Here is a 24,096-nt window from a genome sequence, read left to right as displayed (position 1 = left end):
TAAAAAAAAATCAAAGGCATTCAAAGACTTTAGTTTGCAAACGACTTACGTCGATAGAGCGGGTGTAGTCGTCGCCTTTCTGGCACAAAACCTGCACCAATATTTGCACGAGTTTGTCTTCGTCGATCTGCGCTTGCGGCGGTCGAACCGAGGTTTCTGCGCAAAACAAAAAACGCCAATTTAAACTAGGAATAGAATAGAAAAAATTTAATTTCGTTTTTTTAGTTAGACGTAGTAAGAATACCAAGTACATACAGAAGAAGGTGGCGATTTGAAAGTTTCAAATAAATCTTAAGATAATGGTTGGAGGTTTTAGTTAGACGTAATAAAAATATTAAACACAATACAGAAGTAGGTATCATTTTAAACGTTTTGAATATCTCTTGATTTATTTTCAACTGGTGGTATAGTATAGAGGTTTTTTAAACTTATTTTAGCGTAGATTTTTTGGGGGTTCGGGTGGACCGGGGTAAACATGAAGATTTTAAAGGTTACGTCAGAAATTGACGTCACATAACAAGCAGACTTTAGAAATCAATTTAACGAAAGCAAAGAACAAAACGAAGTCAAAATACATTCTGAAGGTGCTAAAAAGTTTTTCTAAAATAATCTCTTTTTTAATTTAGGCATTTAAAGACCCCCTAAAACTAAACCCCGTGTAACAACCCCTACACTGGTGGTACACACAGGTTGAAGGCCACTGCTTTAAAACAAAAAAAACGATTAAATTTTTTGAGAATAAAAGGTAATGGCATTTTTACCTTCAAAGAAGGTTGTACTGGTTGAAGCTCCGGCATCAACGCCTGGAATGCACGAAGATTCCTGGAAAAAAGTAGCTGTTAGTTTTTTTTCGCCAATCGGACGAAAAACTTAAAGGCATAGTGGGGAGCAAAAGTTAAGAATACCGTTCGTGCAAAAAAAATGTTTTTCCTACATCCGGGAAAGGGTAATCTTCGCCTTCAGGCAGGATTATTTTTCACGTAAAACGAAAAGCGAATCGAAAAAAATAATAATGTTTGTGTATATGTGCAGATGAGCTATTTTTAGCGCAGACAGCCTAAGATTTTTATTAGTCTTTCCATAAGTTTTTTAGTGTATTAGTGCTTTCCATGAGTTTTGTTTTTAAGTTTTTAGTGTTCTGCAATAAGACAATTAACAAAAAGTAATAAATAGTGACCTAAAAAAAATATCATGTGTTTATATGTGCAGGCGAACTATTTAAAAAAGTATAACGTTTGTATATATGTACAGATGAAAACAGCTGGCGATTTTGATTAAGGTTTTACCAAAACCAAGCACCTTTAAAATCAATTTACGAGTTTTTAGTGTTTTAAAATGGACTAATCCAACAATGCAACAAACAAAGAGTCATAAACACTAACCGTTCGCCGGCGAAAGTAGTACTGATGATCAACTTCGCTGCCACTGCTCGAAAACTGGCGTTGAAAGCCGGAAAGCGCCACGTCCTCTTCAGACAGCACGCTGCGCTCTCTAGTGTGCACAAAACCAACACGGCGAGCACCGTCAGTTGGCGCTGCGGAGCGATCTTCGACTGTATCACTAGCGAAGGTCGGCGGGCTGTCAACGACATCGACTCTAGGTAGGTGATCGACGGGGATTTGGGCCTCGGATTTCGGCGGGATATCCTGCGCCGTGTTTTCCAGGTTGGCGGGGATTGGAGGCGCCTGGGCCCGCGAACGCGAGACGCGGTGACGGTTGTAGGGAGAGTCAAAGGAGCCGGTGAAAGTGTGGCGTGTGTGGCGGCGGGCGGGGAGACTGGATAACGAAAATTGTAAGTGTTATTGAGACCAATAAAAAACAATGAAAAAAATTGAAAATAACACGGAATTTATAAGAAATCAATTTTTATAAAAAAAACACGAAGATTTAAAGAAAAAAATATATATTAATAAATTATGGAAAAAAAACAAGTTAAAACAACAGTAGATCAACATGATCGTAATTAAGATGCTATTTGTTAATTAAATATTAAATGAAGATGAAAGGAGCTCGTATCGAAACGTCTTAATCAAGATGATGTCGATCCACTCGAACGTTTTGGCTTTGCAATTCATAATCAAGTTTGTTCGTTCATATTTATAAAAAGTATATAAGGACATTTTATTCTTTAGTATTTTTTTAATAACGATACCTTTTAAAGTCTAATCGCTCCCTTTAAATCGTAAATCACGGCTAAAGTTCCGAGACTTATACTGGTTTAAGTGTTAAACCGGCGTTCTAATTATTGCTTGCTTAGATAACGTAAACATAGAAATCTATCACCCCGTTATTTAAAGGAAACGATGAACAAACTAACCCGGGCATTCTGGCGGCCTTCCGAGTGGCCAGCGGGTCGTTGGTCCTCGTTTTGGAAAGGTTCAAGAAGGTGGTCATGGCCGGCCGGGAATCATCCTTGAAAGCGCGGAAGTTCTTGGTGCCAGGTTGAACGGGCGCCCTGGAACCCGGAGCCGGGCGGGAAACAGGGGGAGGGTCGGAACGCGTAGCCTGCGGGGGGAAAATGGACTGTCATTTGGGAAAAATATCAGCCTTGTTTAACAAATATGTAGGCAAGCATATAATATATGGCGCATCGCCTGCGGGAAAACGGGACTTGATTTGCGGCGGAATTTTCATTTGAAATTTTTTTGAAAACCAAATTAAATTGTCTACTAGCTTTCGCACAACCGTGCTTCATCAAGTCAAAGTAGGAAGTCCGGTTAAAGTAGGAAATCTCTTCTCTACTACAGTAATAGTAAAGCTCTCATGCAGCTAACGACAATTTACTTATGCGCATCGCCATGCTTCCTATTTTTAAAGCCGAGCATTTCTCGAACGCATAGAACATAACATAGCGAAAAACCTTAACACTGTCGGGGCCCTTTCGGCATATTTACATTCATAAAACGACCTTGCACACAGAAGGACACAATTCACAAATGTTTCTTAAGCAAAGCAAAAGTCTTATACCTTCAGGAACGACTTGTATTCTTGAGCTGAAAATGAAGAGTCGGGGGTGACAATTCGACTGCCTGGAGTCGAAGACCTAAAAAAAATCAATAAAAAATTACTAGGTTTATTGTATAAAATATTAACCCACGTTTATTATAACTGTGTACTATAGGCTATATAATAGTGTATGTATAAATACAAAAAATGTAATATTTTTAGGAAAGTTCCTTTTGTAAGAAAAACTGACGTAATTTTCTAAAATTGTGAATAATTGTGTTCGGTTATAAATATGAAGGGCAAAAAATAATACAAAAATGTTGTTAAGATAGTTTTCTGCTACTAATCAAGCTACAGTCGCAGGATATTTGTAATGCTGACTACACGAAAGTTTCACATTACAAACGCCCACACAAACATTGTGTGTTTCTGTACGATAACAAGAACACAGACAAGCACAAACTTGTACAGACACACAACCAACGACAGCAGCAGACTCCAAAAGGTTTACCATAGTTTGGCCGCCCTGGCCGCTGGACGTAACTTGGTGACCAACTTTCGAAAACCCATGTTTGCCTTGAGTCGAAAAAAGTCAAATTAAAAAGTTGAAAAGTGTTCACAGAGGCGAAAAGGGTTAAAAGAGTTGTTGGAGTAAGAGTTGGAAAGGGTTGAAAAGGGTTAAAAATAGTTAGGAAAGAGTTGAAAATAGTTGGGAAAGGGTTTGAAAGAGTTGGAATGAGTTGAAAAGAGTTGGAAAGAGTTGAAAAGGGTTGGAAAGAGCTGGAAAGGGTTGAAAAGAGTTGGAAATAGTTGAAAATAGTTGGGAAAGGGTTTGGCAGAGTTGAAAGGGAATATTTCACCAGGCAAAGCAGTCGGAGGAGATTTTTTTCGAGGCACACAGAAACAAAACCCTTCCCGCTTCAGAACGAGAAAGGTTAGGCTAAAACTTTTAGGTTTTTTAAATTTGTATCGCTCTTCTGAAAGAATAAATAAACAGACGAAAGAAAAATCAGGCTCGGGTCAAATGTAAAACGGATAAAGCAAAGTGTGCTAAACGTACAGAAACAATGACTTGCTTAATTGTTAGTCCATTTCAAAGCATTTGTACTATCCGGTAATTAAAACCTTATATTTTACGCTAAAAAATCTTCCAATTTTTAGATAGGTTATATTGAAGTATACAGAGACGGACAATTTGTTTTACGCATGCAGGATTTTTAATGTATTGTTGATTTATGCAGGTGCCTAAAAACACTAAGTCGATATTTTTTTTAATTTTTAAGCACTTAACTGTCTTAATGATTTAAAATAATAACATATTTTCGTATTTAATTGTTGCATCTTTTCGGCAACTTTATTTGTTAAAAAACATTCACTTAAAACAGACAAACCAACAGATTTTTGTATCCTAATGCATTTATCTGTACTATTTATAAAAACATTTTCTGATTTGAACAGCTGCGTGAATTTTCTTATTTTAATGCGTGAAAACCGTCCCAATATATCTCAAACTTCGAACTTTCCTTGTACACATCATGAAACTGCGCAGGGCATACACACAAAAGCTAAACTGGCTGCCTTCTGCTTGGTGCTTGTATTTAACCTGAGAATGCATCAACAACACGCAAGAACACAAACCCCCCTAACGTTGGGCGCATACACACAACAACCAACCTTTGGTCAACGCTATACGACCGCGGGGGGATTTGCAAATCGATAAGCAATTACTGGACTGGCTATTTCGGCGCAGAGCTCATTCACTCTCACTCCTACTCTCACTTTTCTCCTTTTGCTCTTAGCGGGAGCGCTCTAAGAGCGGAGCACCTGCGTAGGTTAGTTAAGGCCTGTGCTTCATTATGCCGCATTGCCTGGCCTTGGCGTAGGCTTATGGATTATTCAGGATGAGAGGTCGAATGCAGACGTTTGGACGGAAGTGTATTGTTCGTAAACAACAGACGGTGATGACAGGCAACACGCTATGGTTAGTTGCTTTAAACAGCCGAGTCTGAATTGATTACTTTTGTGAAAATAGCTGCCACTTGACGTGGGAATTTTGGACAAAATTACTCTACTTAGCGAACTTTATTGATGCAAAGGACTTAAATTTGCTCTAAGATGTTTTAGTTAGTTTTTCGGTGATTTAACTCAACTTATGCGCACATTATTATATATTTTGCTTTTCATGCTAAATGAAATATCGCTTACAATAGAAAGAATTTACCAATTTTCACGTTTTTTAACATTTTACGTTAAACTCCTTTTTTGCGTTGCGGCAAAGCTGTATGAATTCATAATACCACGTCTCCAAGCACAGATTAAAAGAAATCGGCTTAATGGCCTAATTGGGATTCACAAAAGAAATCTCGTGAATATTAAACGAGTAATTAAACAATATTAAAACGGGCTTAACCGATTAGAATCGTAATTTTAGGCGTCTGTAGAAAATTTTGTGACAGAAGAACAGCCGCGGATCCAGATAGACTATGTTTAAAATGCATATAGATTTATTCAAAACGTTCAATAAATGAAAACTATACTTTTGTATGGGCTTTAATTTTCTTACATCGTGTTCGTAGCTGTATACTTTAGGCTTTTCAGCAGTAAATAATATATCATACCATGGTTTACATGTGTAATATTGACTTCAATTGATTGGACAATGAGAACACCAGTCAAGCAAGCAAGCACACACACAACACATTACGCACAGATGTCACATTACAAAGACACCAGTAAACAACCAAGGTTGGGTAATTACCACAACTGGAGAGATTCATTGAGCAGCTTTATGCGTTGCTTTCTTCTTCTGTGGGAAATGTATGGCGACCAAAGTCAAACAAACAAAACAACCCAAAGTAAAAATCGCAACCTTCTTAACTTAAAAGGTGCTAAATCAACTATGGTAGCCGATCAAAGAACCTAATAGGAAGCTGAAATTTTTAGGGCTAAAACAACTTCAACATCAGACATCAACGCGAATTTTGACCTAGTTTTGAAATATCGACTAAAAATGTTTTATACTAGAATATTGCAATATTTTCCTTAAATTGAAGCGCATTCTAGGTTGTATAAACGGTTGCTTTCAGGCTTATTAACCTTATTCGTCCCATTTTTTATGTTGACTATAATTAGTAAGGTTTTTTAAAGTTGTTGGTTTTCGGAAGTGGCCAGTACTGAATAAGAAAACAAAAAACCCGAGAAAATATTTGGCTTATTAAGAATACCAAAGCACATACAGAAGTATGTAGGATTTTGAACGTTTCTGACAACTCCATATTCATTTTCATCATAGTAAATGTGGTCTCACAAAAACATTACCTTAAGTTTTGGACAACGCATTTTAAAAAAGTTTCTCAAAAACACAAAATGTAAAATGGCATGGTAGTATTGTTCATTGCTGATGTTGAAAACGAACAAAGATTTAGTAAACAAATATGTAATGTTACCTATACTTCTGTATGGGCTTTGATATTCTTATTACGTCTTACAACAACCTCCAGCCACTATTCTCCTTATGTTACGAATATAGTTAAATGCAAAAAGTTTTTCAGGACACCGAATGGCGAAAAAAAATCTTCTGCAATGATTTTCATTAAAATCGACTTTCCATGTGATGTGTCACGAAACGTCACTGTTTGCATAACAAACGCAAATGAATTAGCGATGATGTGGATTAGGCAAGGTGTTAACGAACGGCAGATGCTTAACAGCAATGAGTGCTGGGAGAATTGGCTGTTATCAATTCAAAGGTGCGATGTTTGCTGTCCAATTCAATCAACGTAAGGGAGAAAGTAACGATTCGGAAATACTGGTTGGACTAATTGGGTGGAAAATTGATTGGTTTCACTGGAAGGAAATAAAATTCACACCGCCTTTGCAAATAAACCCCGTTCCATTTCAAATTTTTTTGAGAAACATTTTGAAAATATTCAACTAAAAATACATACACATATGTGTTCAACAACTGTGATCTATCCCTATTAAAGCTACTTTTGACCAACGATTACGGCTTACGTATCATTAGTACACCGAAATGCCATCATAGATTCACCGAATCTGTCGATCAATGATGCAAGCAGGGCAGGCCAGAAAAACATCTAGCCTGTGGTGAGGTTCGAACTCACGACCTCCGACCATACCCGAGACCGCCGCTCTACCAACCGAGCTTCACAGGCTTAGGGAGGAGCGAGTCGAGGAAAAAACATGACGCCGTTGTCTGCTGCATCCTGTTCTTGGCTTAAATTAAGTTAATGCCCTTTTTCAAATAACTAAACTTACACTTAGTTTATAAGTTAAACCGAGTTTTTCAAAAAACCTCCTTAGCAAGCAACACTGGTAAACTTAAGCATACCTGCTCTGCTGTATGTGTCGGTTGTATTTGCGGGAGATTCTCTGAATGGTCTGGGCTATTTCGTCGTAGATCTTCTGTTTCTCGGGCAAGCTCAGCCCGTCCAGGTCTCCTGACGAGAAGGAAAGCGACCCACGGTGGTGATAAGGCACCGTCGGCTGCGCGTGTGTGACGTAACAATACGCGTGAGTTTGAAAGATGCGATTTTTCCACAGTGGTAAATTAGGCGAGATAAAGCAGTTTTTGAAAAAATAGCGGGGCAAATGTTGTGTGACACTGTACTAAATTTTCGTATTGAAATGATAAAGAAAAACGAAGAAAAATAGTCATTACTATTTTGGTGAAAGTTTCTTTTTAAGTCAAAATAAACTTGAATCGTTATTTAACAACAAATTCAGTAATTCGCAATTTATCATCAAAAAGCAATGCATAGTTAACGCCCAGAAAAAAGGCACATAAACAAAAAAACTGCAAAGAATTGATGTTTGTAATTTTCTTACCGGAGGAAGTCCATCCACTGTGTCTTCGATTGATTCGCGATCGAGTTGTGCGTCTCCTTCGCTTTGTGTCTTCTTAGGAACTTCGAAACCCGCGTCTTTTACAAAAAAAAAGATTATTTACGCTGAAGAAGTCGACAAAAAGAATTTAACAAATTTATTTAAAAAAGGCCGAAATACAGACGTTTAATATAGAAAACATTTTAACTTTAAACAATGTACTTCTAAGAATGATGATGCTTAGTTCAGAAATTAGGTAGTTAAGGTTTAAATTTTTATCGAGAAACAACAAGTTTTATTTCTTTATTGAATCGTTTATTATCTTGTGTATCAAATCCAAATTATAATGTGTTGAGTTAAAAAAATAATTAAACTCATTCCATCTCTAGCTTTGTTACACGCAGCAAAACAAGGTGCGAACTGTTTGAATAAAAACGTAATAAAGCTCAAATTTTACCAAAATTATATCTAATTATAGCTTTGGGAGTAAAATGGCTGGAGGTTGTAGCGTGGTAAGAATATCTAAGCTCATACAAAAGTAGGTATCATTTTGAAGGTTTCAAATAACTCTTTATCCGTTTTCAACATATATTGATTGGGAGCATAATGGTTGGAGGTTGTAGTAAGAAGTAGTAAGAATATCAAAGCGCATAGAGAAGTATGTGGGTAGCATTTTGTAAACGTTTTGAATAAATCTTAAGATAACGACTGATCGTGGTAGTGCGACAGTAAGAACAAAAAGCCCATGCAGAAGTTGGGAGCGTTTTAAAAGTTCGAATAACTATTTATTTATTTTCAAGAAAAACTATTTCTGTTTCTTATAATAAAAATTGATTGGCTCCATGCTGGAGTCTGTAAAAACCGCATTCTGCTCAACTTACCCCTTTCCTCCTGTTCAACAGCTGCTGGCAGAGAGGGGAGTGATTGGGACCTTGAGGATCCACTGGACGTGGAGGATGAAGTGGAAGAGGAAGAAGGATGACGGCGCTTCCAGAAGAGGAAGAGGCGCTTCAGCTTTCCTCCGGACTTCTTCTTGGTGCGCAGATCGAGGTGTCCCGGTCTCACGGGAGCACCGTTTGTGTCCGGATGATGGTGATGGTGGTGGTGGTGGATTGGTGGGGATGTCGTCGTCGTGGTGGAATTCGGTGGAAAACTGCTTTAAAATAAGTAAAAAGTAAAAAATTAGAAAAAAAATATTTTTAGGTGGGTTTGAAAAATTGTTTTAAAATTGTGAATAAAAACAACGAATTTCATTGTGAGTTCAAAGTTTCTTTACATAATTTTTTGTATTAAATTAAAAATATATATATTTTTTGGTGTGCTTGTGTTTTGTTCATTGAATCACTAAATGTAATTTTTAGGATTATGAGGCGGTTGGTTTGGTGGAATTAAGTTGGGAAACGTTTTATTCACTTTAAATTTGTAAAAAAGTAAAACAGAACCAAAAAAATTATTATTTATAATTGCATCATTCCATGGTGAGAACATTTTGTTGTAAGTGAGCAGTTTTTTGTTTTTTTTTAGGAAAGAAATTTTTATTTACTTGACTCAAACTGCTTTAGTAGATCTGAAAAACTGCTGTAAATTTGTCAATCAAAGAGAAAAAACGAATTTCATTGTGAGTGAGAGGTTTCTTTATGGAAGATTTTTTTGTATTTAATTTGAAAAAAAAGTGTTTTTAATTTTTGTATTAAAAAAGTGCGTTATTACATATTAAATCAAACTCCACCATGTATTTTTATGAAAAATAAACATGCAGATAAGGTAAACCGCAAATTTTGATTACAATTTTTTCTCTCGTTTTTATATCAAGATTTAGTTTTCTACTTTAGCAAATTCGAGGGTGTATTTCACCTGGTCGTAAGGTCCTCGGAAAACCGCCTTCCCTTGTCGGAAAGTAAATATTCACCGGCTTTTACACCGAGACGGACGTTCAAAGGCAAACTACCAGACTTGTCTCGTTGTAAGGACCTGAAGTTTGGAAAGAATTGGAGTGTTGAATACTATTTTACAAAACTGCTGCTACCAGGGCATAGTAAAAGTAATAAAAAACAGCTCCTCTGGGAACGTTGGCTAACAATTACAATTACCAGAGGAGCTGTTTTTAATTATTACTACAATGCATAACTTTTACACAATCCACAATGTTTAAACTACTGCGCTCAGTTGTTTTTCAATTTGCAGTTTGTGTTAAAATTAAGTGTTTCCCACCAACTTCGTTCCAAAGGTTTGGCCGTTCATTCGTGAAACAAATTATTTAACTTATGTTTTTATGTGTCAAATTTACAACTCAAGTCCTAAATTTAACTGAAAAGAAGCCGGCGGTCATTTTGTTCACACCAAGGAGTTTTTAAGATTTTGGGAAAAAAGTATTTAAAAAAAAAAATTTAACAAAACTAAAGATGCAGCGAGGTTTTATTTCTATTCCTCTACAAAGAGGTTGAGGCAAAATAAGGAAATATTAGTCTTTGAAAACTAGAATAATATATTTATATCTCTTCAGCTAGAAGAGTCACCAAAACCATTTGCCCAACCCTGCATGAGATACAACTAATATAAAAATCGACGTTCGCATTGATTTCACTCTCGTCAAACCTATTTATGAGACGAAAGAACGTGCAACCCTTAGGGACTTACCCTGTGGAGAGAGCACTGATCGCTTCTGATGACGTAGACGTCGCTAAAACGTTACGATGCTTCGGCTATAAAAAGAGGGAAAAATAAACTAATGTTACAACAAGGTATTCTTTTACGTTATTAGGAAAATCTTACAATTTTTTTAATAATGAATCTTAGAGCTCAAAAGCCCATTTTACTCAACCTTTGTGGATTTAATATTATTTATCAAATTACATTACAGGCATAGTGTACTTTGCATTACAGATCGGTGCATAGTGTACTTAAGTATATATTTTTTTATAAATAGGAAATATGGGTGGCTTTACAAGACTTCCGAAACTTTCAAGTCTGCGTCTCCTGTTAAGTTGTAATTTTTTTTACGACCCTCAAGGTTTAACAATGTTAGTAGACATTTTTCGTTGTCTGCTTTGTAACACTTTTGTTTGAGTAATGTGCATTTGTGTTGCACGGTAGATATTACCGTATTTTTGTTTCAATAAAAATACATTTCTATAAGAAATCTTGACGTCAAAGTAATACCACGTGGCAACTGACCTTGGGCGACAACGATTTGACCTTTGTGGAGGCAGAACGGAGCAGTTTTGGCAGATGTTTGTTTTTAGTCGGGGACGGACTCCTCTCTCTCGGGGAAGTCCCGCGATGACGCAGCACGGACGGAGAAGAAAGGCTGAAATAAGTTTCGAAAAAAAATTTAGAGTTTTTCTCAAACAACAAACACTAGGTTCACTAGAGTGGGAGATTTTTGAATTGCTCTGAGAGAATTTGTTTTCTTGAGTGGTAGAAAAGCTGTTTATATAATCAATATATTACTATTTATTTGTTTGTTAATGTGGTTTGTTTAGATGGAAATGTCCACAAAATGCAAGGGAATGTAATATGACTGCAGGTGTAAAACGTTATGAAAAAGCAACTTAATGTAATTAACTTTCTACCTAATATGTACTGTTTTTTTTAATTGTTGGTTTTCTATTAATTTTACAATATTACTTTGTTATCAATACCTTTGCTGTGTATGCTTTTTACAGTATTTACAGCAACTAAATATGTCGTTTTAGGCGAAATATATATTTCAAAAGTCTGATCCTGTGTTTTATTCAGGTTTTTAAATTTTAGTTTCATTTGTTGATGTTATGAATTAAATTATTTGATGATAATCGCCAATTGTTTCTTTACCATAATCTATAATTACTTAGCCCGCACAGCCAGTTCTACAGTAAGTTTGTTTTCCGATAGAGAGTTACACAGAAGTTGGAAAGTGAAGAACAGTGTTTAGGTTTGAAAGGGAGAAGTATAAAATACTTTTTTAAACAGCAAAGTTGTGTTGAATACTAGAATAGTAACAGGATAAGTGTTTCGGTCTAAATGTGCAATGTATACTGTTAGTCTCCCATAAAATTAACGCAATACTGTATTAATAAGAACTAACAGTAATTTCTAAAACCTAAACTTATTAAGAAGTGGGTTACATTGTTTGAATATTCTAGGATAACAATGAGCATTGACTACGCATAATAGTTTAAGAAACTGTGTGATTGGATAAGTCTGTGCAGTTAAATGTAGGGACAGATTGAAACGTTTACATGTAGGTTTGTAGAACTGGGAATAAATTCGAAAAGCCGAGAAAAAATTACCTGTTCGATTCCCGCGGCGAAAGAGTTCCGTTTGACGAGTTTGACTTGCGATCGGTGGACCTGGGACACAAAATGGCGGCCGATTGATAAATGGGTTGCAGCCAACGCGTGGACAGCATAAACAGGGGGTAAGATTGAAGTGCGAAAATCATAAATGTTTAACTGCATGTTCATTTTAGCGAACACAATTTCTGTTAAGATTTTAACCTAACTTTCAAAGTTTAACGAAATTATTCACAATATGCAACAAGCCATACGCCAGTTATTTTTGAGTTAAAGGAATTTTAAAAAACCTTTAAAAAAACAAAAAAACATATATCTGTAAAGGTGGACAATAGGTAAGTCATAAAGTTACGAATGAATGGTTTTTATTTTCGATCAAAAAGCAAATTACAGTTGGTTTTACAGCAACCAGCAAGAACTGGCCGTGAGGTAAAACATAAAAAAACAACGTTTTTTTTTCGAAATAAAGATACAAAGTTTCGCAAACGTATTTAAAAAAATAATAAAATAAATAAATAAATTGTTTCCTTTATATATCACTACACGAGTAATTTTTTTTTGGAGTTATCTATCGATTTGTTTGCGATTGCAAACCAAACTTGTCCACCAAATTCACCAAACTGATAAGCCCTAGCCTTAATTGTGTATTTTTAGGCTAAAAAAATCAAAAAAAAATCTGCCGAATGCGTGACATCTCTTTAACACTTCAGCCAATTTGCCATACTTACTAAAAAAATTACTAAATGCAATCGAAATATTCATTTTACAATAATCCGAAAATCTTACTTTTGCGGCGACGCGATTTTCTTTTCTTCTTCTTGGTCACTGTCCAAATTTAAAATTGGCTCTAAGGACTTTTTAAGGTGAACTTTCTTTCTGCAAATCAGCGAACGTAGAGTTAGACCTTAACAGGTTTTCAAGTTCGACTAAAAACAAGCAATAATGAGCAAACTATTTTAATCATTGGAGCATAATGGTTTGAGGTTGTAGTAAGACGTAGTAAGAATATCAAAGCCCATACAGATTTTTTTTTTGAAAGTTTCGAATATATTATTATTCATTTTCAACATCGAAATGATATCTATTCTGTATGGGCTTTGATATTATTTTTACGTCTTACTACAACCCCCAACCATTATGATATAAAATTCATTTGAAATAAATAAAATTCGATTTTCTGTAAAACCCAACTAATCAAAAATAAACAAAAACACTCCAATATTGAATCACTAAAAACCGATTTTCTATAAAAAAAAGTATAAAACGAACAAAAACAGTGAATATTTTAAGCGATTTTGCACCTTACTGAACACACCAACGTACAACACAATTATTATAGCAGCATTGAGTTAGAAAAATAATCGCTTCGTCCTTATATACAGAATATTTGGGTTTAGGCGTGAAGTCCCGGTATTAGCTACACCGACTGGCGAAGTCTAGGAAACTGGGCTCACGCCCTATTACGTCACAATCGATAGCTCGCGCGTCTCCAATGGACTGAGCAAACAAGTAAATATCAACTTATTGCGGGTTGGGGACTTCACCCGGGTTTTCTAGGTCACATTAAACTACATTTTTATGGGATTTGGTAAGAAGATTAAATTACGGAAAAAAATAATTACTCCTCTGTGCGCGAAATCTGACATAAGTGTTTGATTTTTATATATGATTTTCGCACAACGCAACAAGTTTTTACAACTTTTTTGTTAAAATATATTTTTTTTTTACTTTTAATCTACTGGTTGGAAAGCACAACCAACATCACGTTTTTCTGCTTTTTCTTCGCCTACTTTTAATATTAGTTTTTTTCTTTGGAGCTCGTTAAAACAATTACTTTTGTTTAAAGTTGAAACAAAACTGCAAAAGGACAAATAAGGTTTCAAACAAAATGGTCTACGAAGCACAATTGTAATGGCTGGAGGTTGGAGTTAGACGTAGAGAATGAATTTTAAAGCCATACAGAAATGTGTAGCATTTTGCGAAGGTTTTGAATAAATCTTAAAATAATGGCTGGCGATTATAGTTAGACGTACAACGAATACCAACGCCCATGCAGAAGTAGGTAGCATTTAGTGCGGGGATGTCCAACCTGCGGCCCGCGGGCCACATTGCGGCCCGTCTGAATTTTTTGTGCGGCCCGCTAGTCATTTTCACTCCTAAGTAGTATTTTAAACGCTCAATATTAGCCTAAGTAAAATGTACCAGTCAGCTTTTAGGGGCGCACTAATAGTATAGTATAGGTAAAATATGTACATATATAACTCTAAAGGCCTGTTATAACTCTAAAGAGCAATACTTAATCTTTAAACTTAAAAGGTTCTGTAGCCCATTAAATTATTTCAAGTGTCAATGCGGCCCACTATAATAAAATGTCGGACATCTCCGATTTAGAGCGTTACAAAACGAATAATGTTAAAAACGAAAAATGAATTTATTACGAGATTTAAAACGTTTAAAATATTTCCCACTTCTGAAGGGGCTTCATTAAAAATCTCAAATTAAGTAGATTTGAAAATCGTCAATTGAGAAAAGGAAAAGCCTTACTAATTATTTTGCTAAACAGGCCTGATCTATAAATAAGCATAAAGTCGCTTTCGGGGCGAACGTTTAGGAAACTAAGTTTGCTTTCTCATTGAAAACAGGTGTTCTATCTAAATCAAATTACACAATGTAAACAGCCAAGGGGTTGAGTCATAAAATCGCTCTTGGGAAACTAAACAAAAGACAATACCATTCTGAATCATTGAGCTCACATGCAAGAGGTCTTGCTGGGCAAAGAATTACCGTCGGTCTGTATAGTCATCTGAATAGAGGGAAAGCGAATTTTACATGGAAATCTTGCGGCGATTGGCTTGTTTAATTGTTGAAAGCGGGAGAAATCCCATATTTGCGACTTTTTCAGAGTTTTTGACATTTAAAGACTTTCCAGTGAAAATGTATAGCCTTTTAAAGATTGGGTCGGGGTCACTGGGTCGCTTGACATACTTTGAATTTAATTCGAGAATAAAAAAGCAGTGTACGCAGTAAGAATATCACAGCCCATACAGAAGCAGGTATCATTTTGAACGTTTTAAATAATTATTTCTTCATTTTCAACATTATGCTACCAAAACGATATAAATGCCATGATCAACATAATATCATGTAGTTGGTTTGCAACGGCAATTTTCGAAACACGCAAGTTATCTGCACATAAAGATAAATTCAAAAGACTTCTAAAAAACGTTTGGTAACACATAGGGTTGACTTTGAAAGTTCCAGCCAATTCAAAGACTTTTAAAGATTCAAAGATATTTTGTCAACCCTGGAATTTGACTCCGTATCAGTAAAATGTCAAGATTTCATATCAGGGAACGGTCGGCATATCTTACTAGGAAACTTCTAAGAAATAAAAACGTTTAGAAATCGTTTTTTCGGTCATTTTAATTTAGCGGATCTCAACAAGTGGGCCAAGGAAACATTTTGTGGTGGGCCACAGACCAATTTAAAAAGCTAGATTTATTGACGAATTTAGTTTCATTTGTTTCACCACACTTAATTCTACAGAAATAATTGATGTAAATAAAATGTATATTTATTGTCCAGCAGCAAGCATCTCACTATTGCACGGTTGAATAAACAATCTGTTTTAAAATACGTTCTGCTGCTTTTTTGTTCCAACCCTATTTTTTTATAGTTTGTTTCTTTCATAAAAAATTATTGAGCCACATAGTTTTTGGGCAACGGAAATGGGTCACGAAAGAAAAAGGTGAGAAGCACTGTTCTAATTGCAAACTTCCAAGTTAGGCGCAAAGCCTGTTTCACCGCCACGTCGAAAAGGTAGAAAGACGAATAGCGGACAACATTCGACAGGTGAAAAAACAAACATTCGACAAAGAAACGAAGTTTGTAGACAGGCTCAGACCGCTCGGGGAAAGCCCCTAATGGGAAAACACACAATGTCGCAAGTTTTGGACGATCGCTCGTTTAAATAGCAGTTAAATAGCAGTTAAGTAGGGCGGTGCCAGCTCTTTTTACTAGTGGTACTTCAAATTAAGCGAGCCTTTTATTCAATTACGAGAGCCTTTTAGCTTCTTGGTGCAGAATAGCAAAATAAAACAGCTCTTTTTGTTGTTTTTTAACTCGAAAGCTCGAGTTTGAAAACGACTGCATTTAAAGTGTGGATGGAGATTAGAACTTTTTCAAACCTTGCTCTCATTTGTATCATAAAAAGATTTCTGTAGGACTAACAAGCGATTTCGAATTTTAAACCATACAAGTAGGAAGCATTTTGTTGAAGTTTCGAATACTTCTTAAGATGGTTTGAGGTTGGAGTTAAGTTTTTGAACGTTTCAAATAAATCTTAAGATAGTGGCTGGATATTGTATATTTAGACGTAGAATGAATATCAAACCCCATACAAAAGTAGTAGCATTTGGTGATGATTTTGAATAAATTTTTATTTATATTTTATTTCGAAACGTTTACAAAGAGCTACCTACTTCTGTATAGGCTTTGATATTCATTCTACGTCTAAAGATACCATCTCCGGCCACTATCTTAAGATTCATTTGAAACGTTCAAAACCCTTCTTACTTGTGCATGGGCGTTGATATCTATGTTACGATTTTGCAAGTAAGTATTTCAGGACTAACTTTATTTTTCAACAAAAACTATTCCCAAAGATGAAAGTTTGTGCCAGGTAAATAAACCTAGTTAAAGAGTAGGTCAAAATAAACTCTCTTACACTTTCGGCGGTCCGCTAAGGATTCGCTTCATCCGTTCGCGGATGCTCGGCTTTCGTTCGCACGAGTTTCGCGCATCTTCGCCCCGGTTCGGATCCGAAGCTGACGTCATGCCGTGCCACGTGGAAGCGAGTGGCTCGGACACGGATGACTTGCGATGCGGCTTGGTGCTAAAAAAAAGAGAGAAAGTTTAATGATGTTTTCCGGAGTTTGGGTTGAGGTTAAAAAAAGGATTGCTAATTTTGTACGAAATTTTGAAATTCTTCCAATTCCTTGAAAAGTTGTCAAAAATTAGTTCTGTAAAGTAAATAACGTTGTCGAAATAATAAAGCTGTCAAATCTTAAGAAATGTGTCAAAAGTTGTAAAAGTATATCTTAATAAAGTTGTCTTCCGATCTAGAAAAGTTTACACAAAATCGTTTTTTTTTTAATTCAGAAAGTTCCCTAAAATATGTAAAAATTACAAAATATAAAATACACCCTTCCAGCAAAAAAAGCATAACTAAAAAATAAGTGGAGTCCTTGCATTAATATCGCAACAAGAAAACAGCACAATTCAAGAATGTGTTTTTAATTTAAAACCAATAGATTTTTCTTTGGTTTTCCGCAAATATCATCCGTAGCATCACATCTAACAATGACAAAACACTCGGATTAAAAATCCAGCAAAAACGTATACATTTTTCGCAGAAATTTCGCCCTAACGCGGACATGCCTGCATACTTGACGTACAATCATACAAATTTCATAACAGGGGAATTTACCTGCGCAGTGAAAGTCTGCGCATCGCAGCGACCAGAATCGCTGACATGGGCGACTTTACAAATTGCACAAACTTTGCAAATTACCAGCAATCGAGTCGATAGTAAAACGGCTTGTGGGAATCTTTTACGAGCGACTAGTAACGATATAATTGAAGCCAGGAGTCGCCTTCTCAGCAAAACTGAATGAAATCGCAGTTTCTGATGATCTGGCAACGGTCGTTGGCCAACCGTTCAAAATTTTTCACAAAAAATAAAAGCCTTAAAAGAAGTATAGCGGCTGGAAATTGATGACTTGTATGACTTTATGGCTGTTCAGAAAGTTTGCTGTTCAGTTGGTAAATGCGCCATTACAAGCATGAGGCGCCTATATGCCATTGCATGGATTAACACCTAAGTCATGAGAATGGCTACACAACAAGCGTCCAACAGCCACTGCATTGGATTGCGTCAACAAATCTGAGCTGAGTAGTAAACACAAAACGAGGTCGATGAATGGCAAAGGTGCGTGAAGAAGGTAAACAGCATCACGTGAAGAGTGCCCAGCACGCCATGTAAAAATACTGTGAAGCGAATTACACCACACGCCGCGAAAACTGGCCGTTTTTTGTTGCCGTTTTTAAAAAAGGCCGACACTTTTTGAAGCTAGTTCTTCAATTTTTGAACATTTTTCTGTTTAACTACACAGAAGTATAGGTATAGCATTTCCAACGTTTCTAATATCTCTTAATTCATTTTCAACAAATATTCTTACTATTTCTGTTAAATAGTTTGTTTAAATGGGTACATGATCTTTTTGAGCCATGCGGGCCACTTTTTACAAGTAACTCGAAACAAGTTTGTGAAACTTGAAAAAAACAAAATTATAACAAGGAGCCGCCCGCATCAAAAATGGCTAAAAACCTGGCTCATATAAGTTGTTGCTTATAATGCTTGCCGATAAGATTTGATAAAGAACACTTTAAGAAACTAAAATAAGACAAACGAAACAGGCACCTAAAAACAAGCACAAATCTTAGAAATATTCACAATAGTATTTTCTAAAACACAATAGAAAAAATAAGCACAAATCTTAGAAAAACGCACGGTATGGTAACCCTGCTTATAATGCCATCGCATTGCGTTATTTTAAGCAACGGAACAGCAGGTTGTGAACCTGTGGGTTCAATTGAAACTCTCGAGAGGTTATGGCGCTGTTTACTACGGGGCGACACGCGGCACAAACACGCATGTCGCGTGTCGCGCACGTGACGGAACGCGCTTGTTTGAAGTTTTGAGAGCAGGGATGGAAATTGGACAAAAAATTTATAAAAAAACGTGAAAATGATGGAAATATAGAAAATACGGATTTTTTTACTACTGGATTAAATAGTTTTAAATCTTGGGCGTTTTGAAAGCAGGACTGGAAAATGGATAAAAATAACAAGTAGAAAAACCAAAAAAAGAACACCTAAAAGTGATGAAAATATGGAAGTTACGTATTTATTAAATACTGGATTAAATAGTTTTTGAACCTTGAACGTTTTTGAGAGCAGGGCTGGTTTTTAGGAAAAAGGGATTTCGAGAAAAATAATTGAAAAAATGGCCTGGAGAGTGAAGCATTAAAATTAAGAAAAGTTATGTTTTGACATAACTGAAAGTACAGTTATTTTTATTTAAAAAAAATTTGACAATTGGTAGAGCAAGGAGAGTCCTTATGCATTTCTATATTTGCAATTAACGATAAAAAATAAAAACAATGGCACTTTTAAGTTTTAAGATGCGTTTGTTTAAGTAGAAAAATTCTCCCCTAACAATCGTATTCAATTTAAACAGGAAACAAAGTAGAAATGTCGCGTGTGTTATCCAAGAAAAGTTATGCAACAAAGGTCAATGACCTTGTATTCGTTATTACACGAATAACACACTCAATAATCCAATGTTGCGACACACGGCTAAGTTATCTGGGGTATAGGCACACTGGGCTCGCATGTCAAGTGTTTTCGGTACGCTTAGAGATGCTATTATTGACACAACGGCTTCTAAATCAACTCAGTATAGCTCTGGAAAGTATTGCTTCAAAACAAATGTGTTTCACAAAACGTGGAATTGCGCAGATGTATCCAGCGGTTAATAACAACATTGTTTGGCTTTCGAGAGCAAAGAGTGTGTACTTATTATGTCAACTAGGTTAAAAAACATGTAGAAAAAGTTACAAGGTTACGTCGAAAACATATTATATGCCTGCCAATAAAAACAACTCAAATTTAAATAAATGAATCTTACTAAAACAAAACTATAACAATTTTGAACGTATTGTAGGAATCTGAAAGGGTATATAGAAGTGGGAAACATTTTAAACGTTTTAATTTTATATTTTTAACATATAACAATGTTGCGTTTAGCATACGACATTGCTAATATTGTTTATAACAAAATCGAAAAAATCAGGCAAGCAAAAATCAACACGGTTATATCTGTGCAAAACTTGGCATTGAAAGTCGCATAAATACATCCTTATATCGCATAAATATATAAGGGTTTTTTCTCGATCAGAGTCTAATTTCGAAAACTAAATAAGTAGCTTAATTTGCTACGTCACTGATTCTCATACCACTTCCCCCTGGGCCGTGTTTTTATCAGTGGCTTTCTGCGGCCGCTACACGTATCGCATGCTCCTTTTGCTTTTGTTTTTACTTTAGTGGTTGGCGTTTATACGCAGGCTGTCTTTGTCTTTGTTCGTCTTAAATGTATTTTATTAATTTATTTTACATTATAATATATTAAATTTTTTACAATTTATTTGTACAGACAAACTGACGATGCCATTTATATGGCGAAATGCATATTTGAATTAAAAGTTTTAGACCTTTGCTGACTGATTTTTGTTCGGAGCGGTTCGCTTCTCAAGCTTTAAGTAGCTTAATATAATGAATATCAAGTGCCACATTTAACTGAAGATTATTACCATTCCGTATTGAATCGTCGATTTGCTCAACCTATTAGGCTTCGGCATTTATTATCAAGCTACATTATTATATATCCGTGTATAGTGAGCCTAAAAATGAGCGTTGTAAATGCAGTGTCATACCTGGAGCAAATGTCCATCTGCAGAGAAACGTGGAACTTCATTTCAAGCTGAGTGAATGTCATTAGGAAGAAACTTTTATCGCGAAAGGTTTGCAGGGGAAAAAGCATAGTTTCTTGCACTTTGTTTTTGTCAGTTTCAGGTTCATATCGTTCTGTTTCGCAAATCGAACTATGCGCTTTGCGAAATGGCTAGCCAGTGGTGGTTACAAATAAAAAAAAACGCTGAAATTAAAACATGTTTTTTTTTAGACAAATTTAGCTGAAAGGCAAACAATAAACTCAAGCTTAAATTTGTCACATCTGTTCGTGGTACGGACGCTTTGCAACCCTAAAAATATCAGCACAGAAATCACAGTTAAATACATACACATAAATGTGCAGCAACTGTGATCTAGGCCTTCTGAAGCCGTATTTTATTCAGCAAAAATCAGTTTACGAACCATAGTACATCGGCAACCTTCAATAGAATAACCCAGTGGTCGGCAAACTTTTTTGTCGTGGCCCAAAGTTCTTTTTAAAGCTATTGAACTATTACGTAAATCCACTAAGAACACAGTGGATGATTCAGGATATTTGATTTTAAGGTGAAATATTACACGGCGCTTCTATGCCCAAATCTCGCGGCCCACTAAAAATGGCTCGGCGGCCCACATTTGCCAAAAGCCCAAAACTGACAGTTTCTAAGTTTAAACCACTTTTCTTTTTTTGTAGTCGCGCAAAATAACCCCCTAGGGAAAGCACCTGAACAACTACCTCGAATTACCAGCAAAAAATCGAACTCTGGCTAAAACCTCCTACGCAACCTTCTAGGCATGCAAAACACAGGCGGAAGTCACACTTTCACCACGACTGTTGCATCACACATGTCTCTTGTTTCGTCACACAGGAAGGCGCGCGAGCACTAACTGGCCGATCAACACGCCGCTAAACAACTGCGATTGGGCGCCATAAACAAACGAGCGCGCGCGCTAAGCAACAAAGGAAGAAGAAGGGCGGATTATGCAAGTCTGCAAAACTGCCGCAGCGATCTCGCCCTTTGCAAAATGCAACGCTGGAAGTCAATCAAGTCGAATACACCACCCGCTGTACACCTCACATTAAATGGGTATGTTTTATTCGCTGTTTCCCCTAATGAGACGAATTTCAAGCACTGCAAAAAAACTATAAAAAAACAGATTTTTTGTTCACAGCGGAATCAGAAAACGTAAGAAACAAAAAACATATGTTATTTGTATTACGTGCAATTTTCTGCTGTTTTTGGTAAACCTTTATTTTGAATTCTAAATAAGACTACAACGACCCCAAATTGTCCAGAAAATTGGCAACTTTTAACCAACATTACGGCTTTTTAAGATTTTCGGCTTTTTTAAGACTATTCAAGTCTTAACAGCGAAATGCGCAAAGCAATTCCTCGAACCGGAAATAAATTGTATTTTCACAATAAAAATAAACAAGACAAAGTAACATCCCATGCGGTCTTACAAAAGTGCAATTCAAAAATCAGCGCAAAAACTATTGTTTCGTCACAGGCTGCAGCGTTGACCTTTGCGCGACCCCCCGCCGCCGTGGCACGTGGCCCGACATTGTGACGTCAGCAACCCGTGCACTCCCAGGGGAGGGGGGGGGGGGAATTGCGCCACACCAAAGGCCATTGTCAGCGGACGCGCGACAAACGTCTTATTGGCAATTTCCGCCGAGACAACTGCATTTTGTTTGTGCGTTCGACACAATAGCGATTGGAACAATTGCCTGTGATCAGTTTTCCCTCTAATTTTTTTTACTGCGCAAATATATTTTTGTACTGCGCAAGAATATTTTAAAATTGAGTTAGAGGGGGCCCGCGGCAGATCACTGCAAGTCATAATTTAAGAGATGACGCCACAAATAATTTTACTGCGCATATTGTCTGGTGTGGCTGCGCACTTCGTATGGAAAACTGCCTGTGATCGACAGTTTTTTTTTTCAAGTGGCTATTTGACCGGTTCGCTCTTTTTATACGACTGCACCAATACATAAAAAAAACAATACTTGAACTGGAATCTTTTGGTTGGTGATAAACTTTCATTCAGCATATCGTAATAAAGCCACTGCTCGGCTTGTAAAAACTAATAAGGCGCTCACAGTAAAAACGCCTAAAACAAGCATTGCAACTTCCAAACTGACCTTGTCTACTCTCGGCATACAAGTAACAACACGCCACAAATACACGCCGCGTCCCTTTTGGCTTGGGCTCAGGGTATTCTGGTGCCTTTTTCCCGTCAACGATTCAAGCCCCGCACGTGGGTATAACAACGATTGGGCAGTAGGAAAAAATCGCGCGATTTCCAACCAGAGGGAATCAGAAACAATGTCGCTTTGCTTCGTATGACCTGTTCAACCTTATAAGCTGGCGATTACTTTAATATATTTGTTGCCTACTTCTGCGTGCAATTATCGTATCGGAGCCGATCCGATAATATATCGTTAAGTGAATTTCATCCGTGGTGTGCAATATATTGCAGCTTATTTCAAAAAATTTAATTCAACTTTCAAAACAGCAACTCAGCTTCCAAAAGCAGTTTAAATTTTACAATATTCAATATAAAAAATGCCAAAACATTCTGCTTCTGAATAAAGTACGTATACTATCGGGCATAACTGCGTGCTTTTCATTTGCACAACAACAAGCCATAGACTCATACTTTTTCGCGCAAATATTCGATCACTAGATTTTTTGTTAAATATATTTCGAAAACAAAACACTTAAAATGCTATGGTCAACACAATTGAAAATAGTTATAAGTTGTTTCTTTAGGCGCACTTTCTGAACGCATAACTAAGCTGCACATAAAATTAATTCATAGACTTTCAAAACAACGTAAGTTTTTTCAAAGACTTTTCAACACACAAATCAATTTAAGAATTTATGGTCACCCTGAAATGACGAATCGAAACGTCACGCGAGCGACGAAAAGTGACAGAAACGCGGGTTTGGGTTGCCAGGATACGAGACAACACATTAAATCCACAAAACGCAGATTGAGCTCGAACGTTGAAAGGCTAAGCGAAGGCCTTCGCGGTTTTGACAGCCCCCCTCTCGCTTTGTGCGCGGCCAGCGGGTAAAACAACAGACCCTGGCTCGGCCTCGCGCGTCCGATGACGTCACAATGGCCCGTGGCGGGACACGAGTGTATTGGCGGTTTTATTTGGGGGGATACGTGCGGAGCTGAAATGGCGTTGGCCTAAGCGGTTGCGAAATCGCTACTTAACGAGGTGTTATACTGCAAAACTCTTTCGTTTTAGACAGAACATAATGGCTAGAGGTTGTAGTAATAAGTATAGTAAGAATATCATAGCACATACAGAAGTTAGGTAGCTTTTTGTGAATGTTTTGCTTGAAACAAGGATTGTCCAACTGTGTGCCGCGGCGCAATAGTATGCAATGCCATAAACCTTTCCTAACAAACCGTTGATGTATTACGCAAGACTCTAACACAC

General features: G+C 36.6%; 1 protein-coding gene across 1 annotated transcript in view; it reads right to left on the bottom strand.

Annotated features, from left to right (window-relative positions):
* The window catches only part of LOC146136907 (uncharacterized), a 52,584-nt gene that overhangs the window by 3,031 nt on the left and 25,457 nt on the right, over window positions 1-24,096 (bottom strand). Inside the window, exons 5-18 of the mRNA XM_083396062.1 lie at window positions 16,792-16,959; window positions 12,852-12,941; window positions 12,063-12,122; window positions 10,966-11,098; window positions 10,429-10,493; window positions 9,646-9,762; window positions 8,673-8,947; window positions 7,795-7,889; window positions 7,298-7,452; window positions 2,968-3,043; window positions 2,318-2,505; window positions 1,383-1,776; window positions 762-822; window positions 50-156 (exon numbers count right to left, since the gene is read on the bottom strand). Coding sequence (XP_083252188.1) covers window positions 50-156; window positions 762-822; window positions 1,383-1,776; window positions 2,318-2,505; window positions 2,968-3,043; window positions 7,298-7,452; window positions 7,795-7,889; window positions 8,673-8,947; window positions 9,646-9,762; window positions 10,429-10,493; window positions 10,966-11,098; window positions 12,063-12,122; window positions 12,852-12,941; window positions 16,792-16,959 — 1,984 coding nt within the window. The remainder of the gene's footprint in view (window positions 1-49; window positions 157-761; window positions 823-1,382; window positions 1,777-2,317; window positions 2,506-2,967; window positions 3,044-7,297; window positions 7,453-7,794; window positions 7,890-8,672; window positions 8,948-9,645; window positions 9,763-10,428; window positions 10,494-10,965; window positions 11,099-12,062; window positions 12,123-12,851; window positions 12,942-16,791; window positions 16,960-24,096) is intronic.

Source organism: Ascidiella aspersa, chromosome 8 (assembly GCF_963924565.1).
Source record: "Ascidiella aspersa chromosome 8, kaAscAspe10.2, whole genome shotgun sequence".
Taxonomy (NCBI): Eukaryota; Metazoa; Chordata; class Ascidiacea; order Phlebobranchia; family Ascidiidae; genus Ascidiella; species Ascidiella aspersa.
The sequence above is the reverse complement of the archived record's forward strand: the minus strand, read 5'-3'. Positions and strand labels throughout refer to the sequence as shown.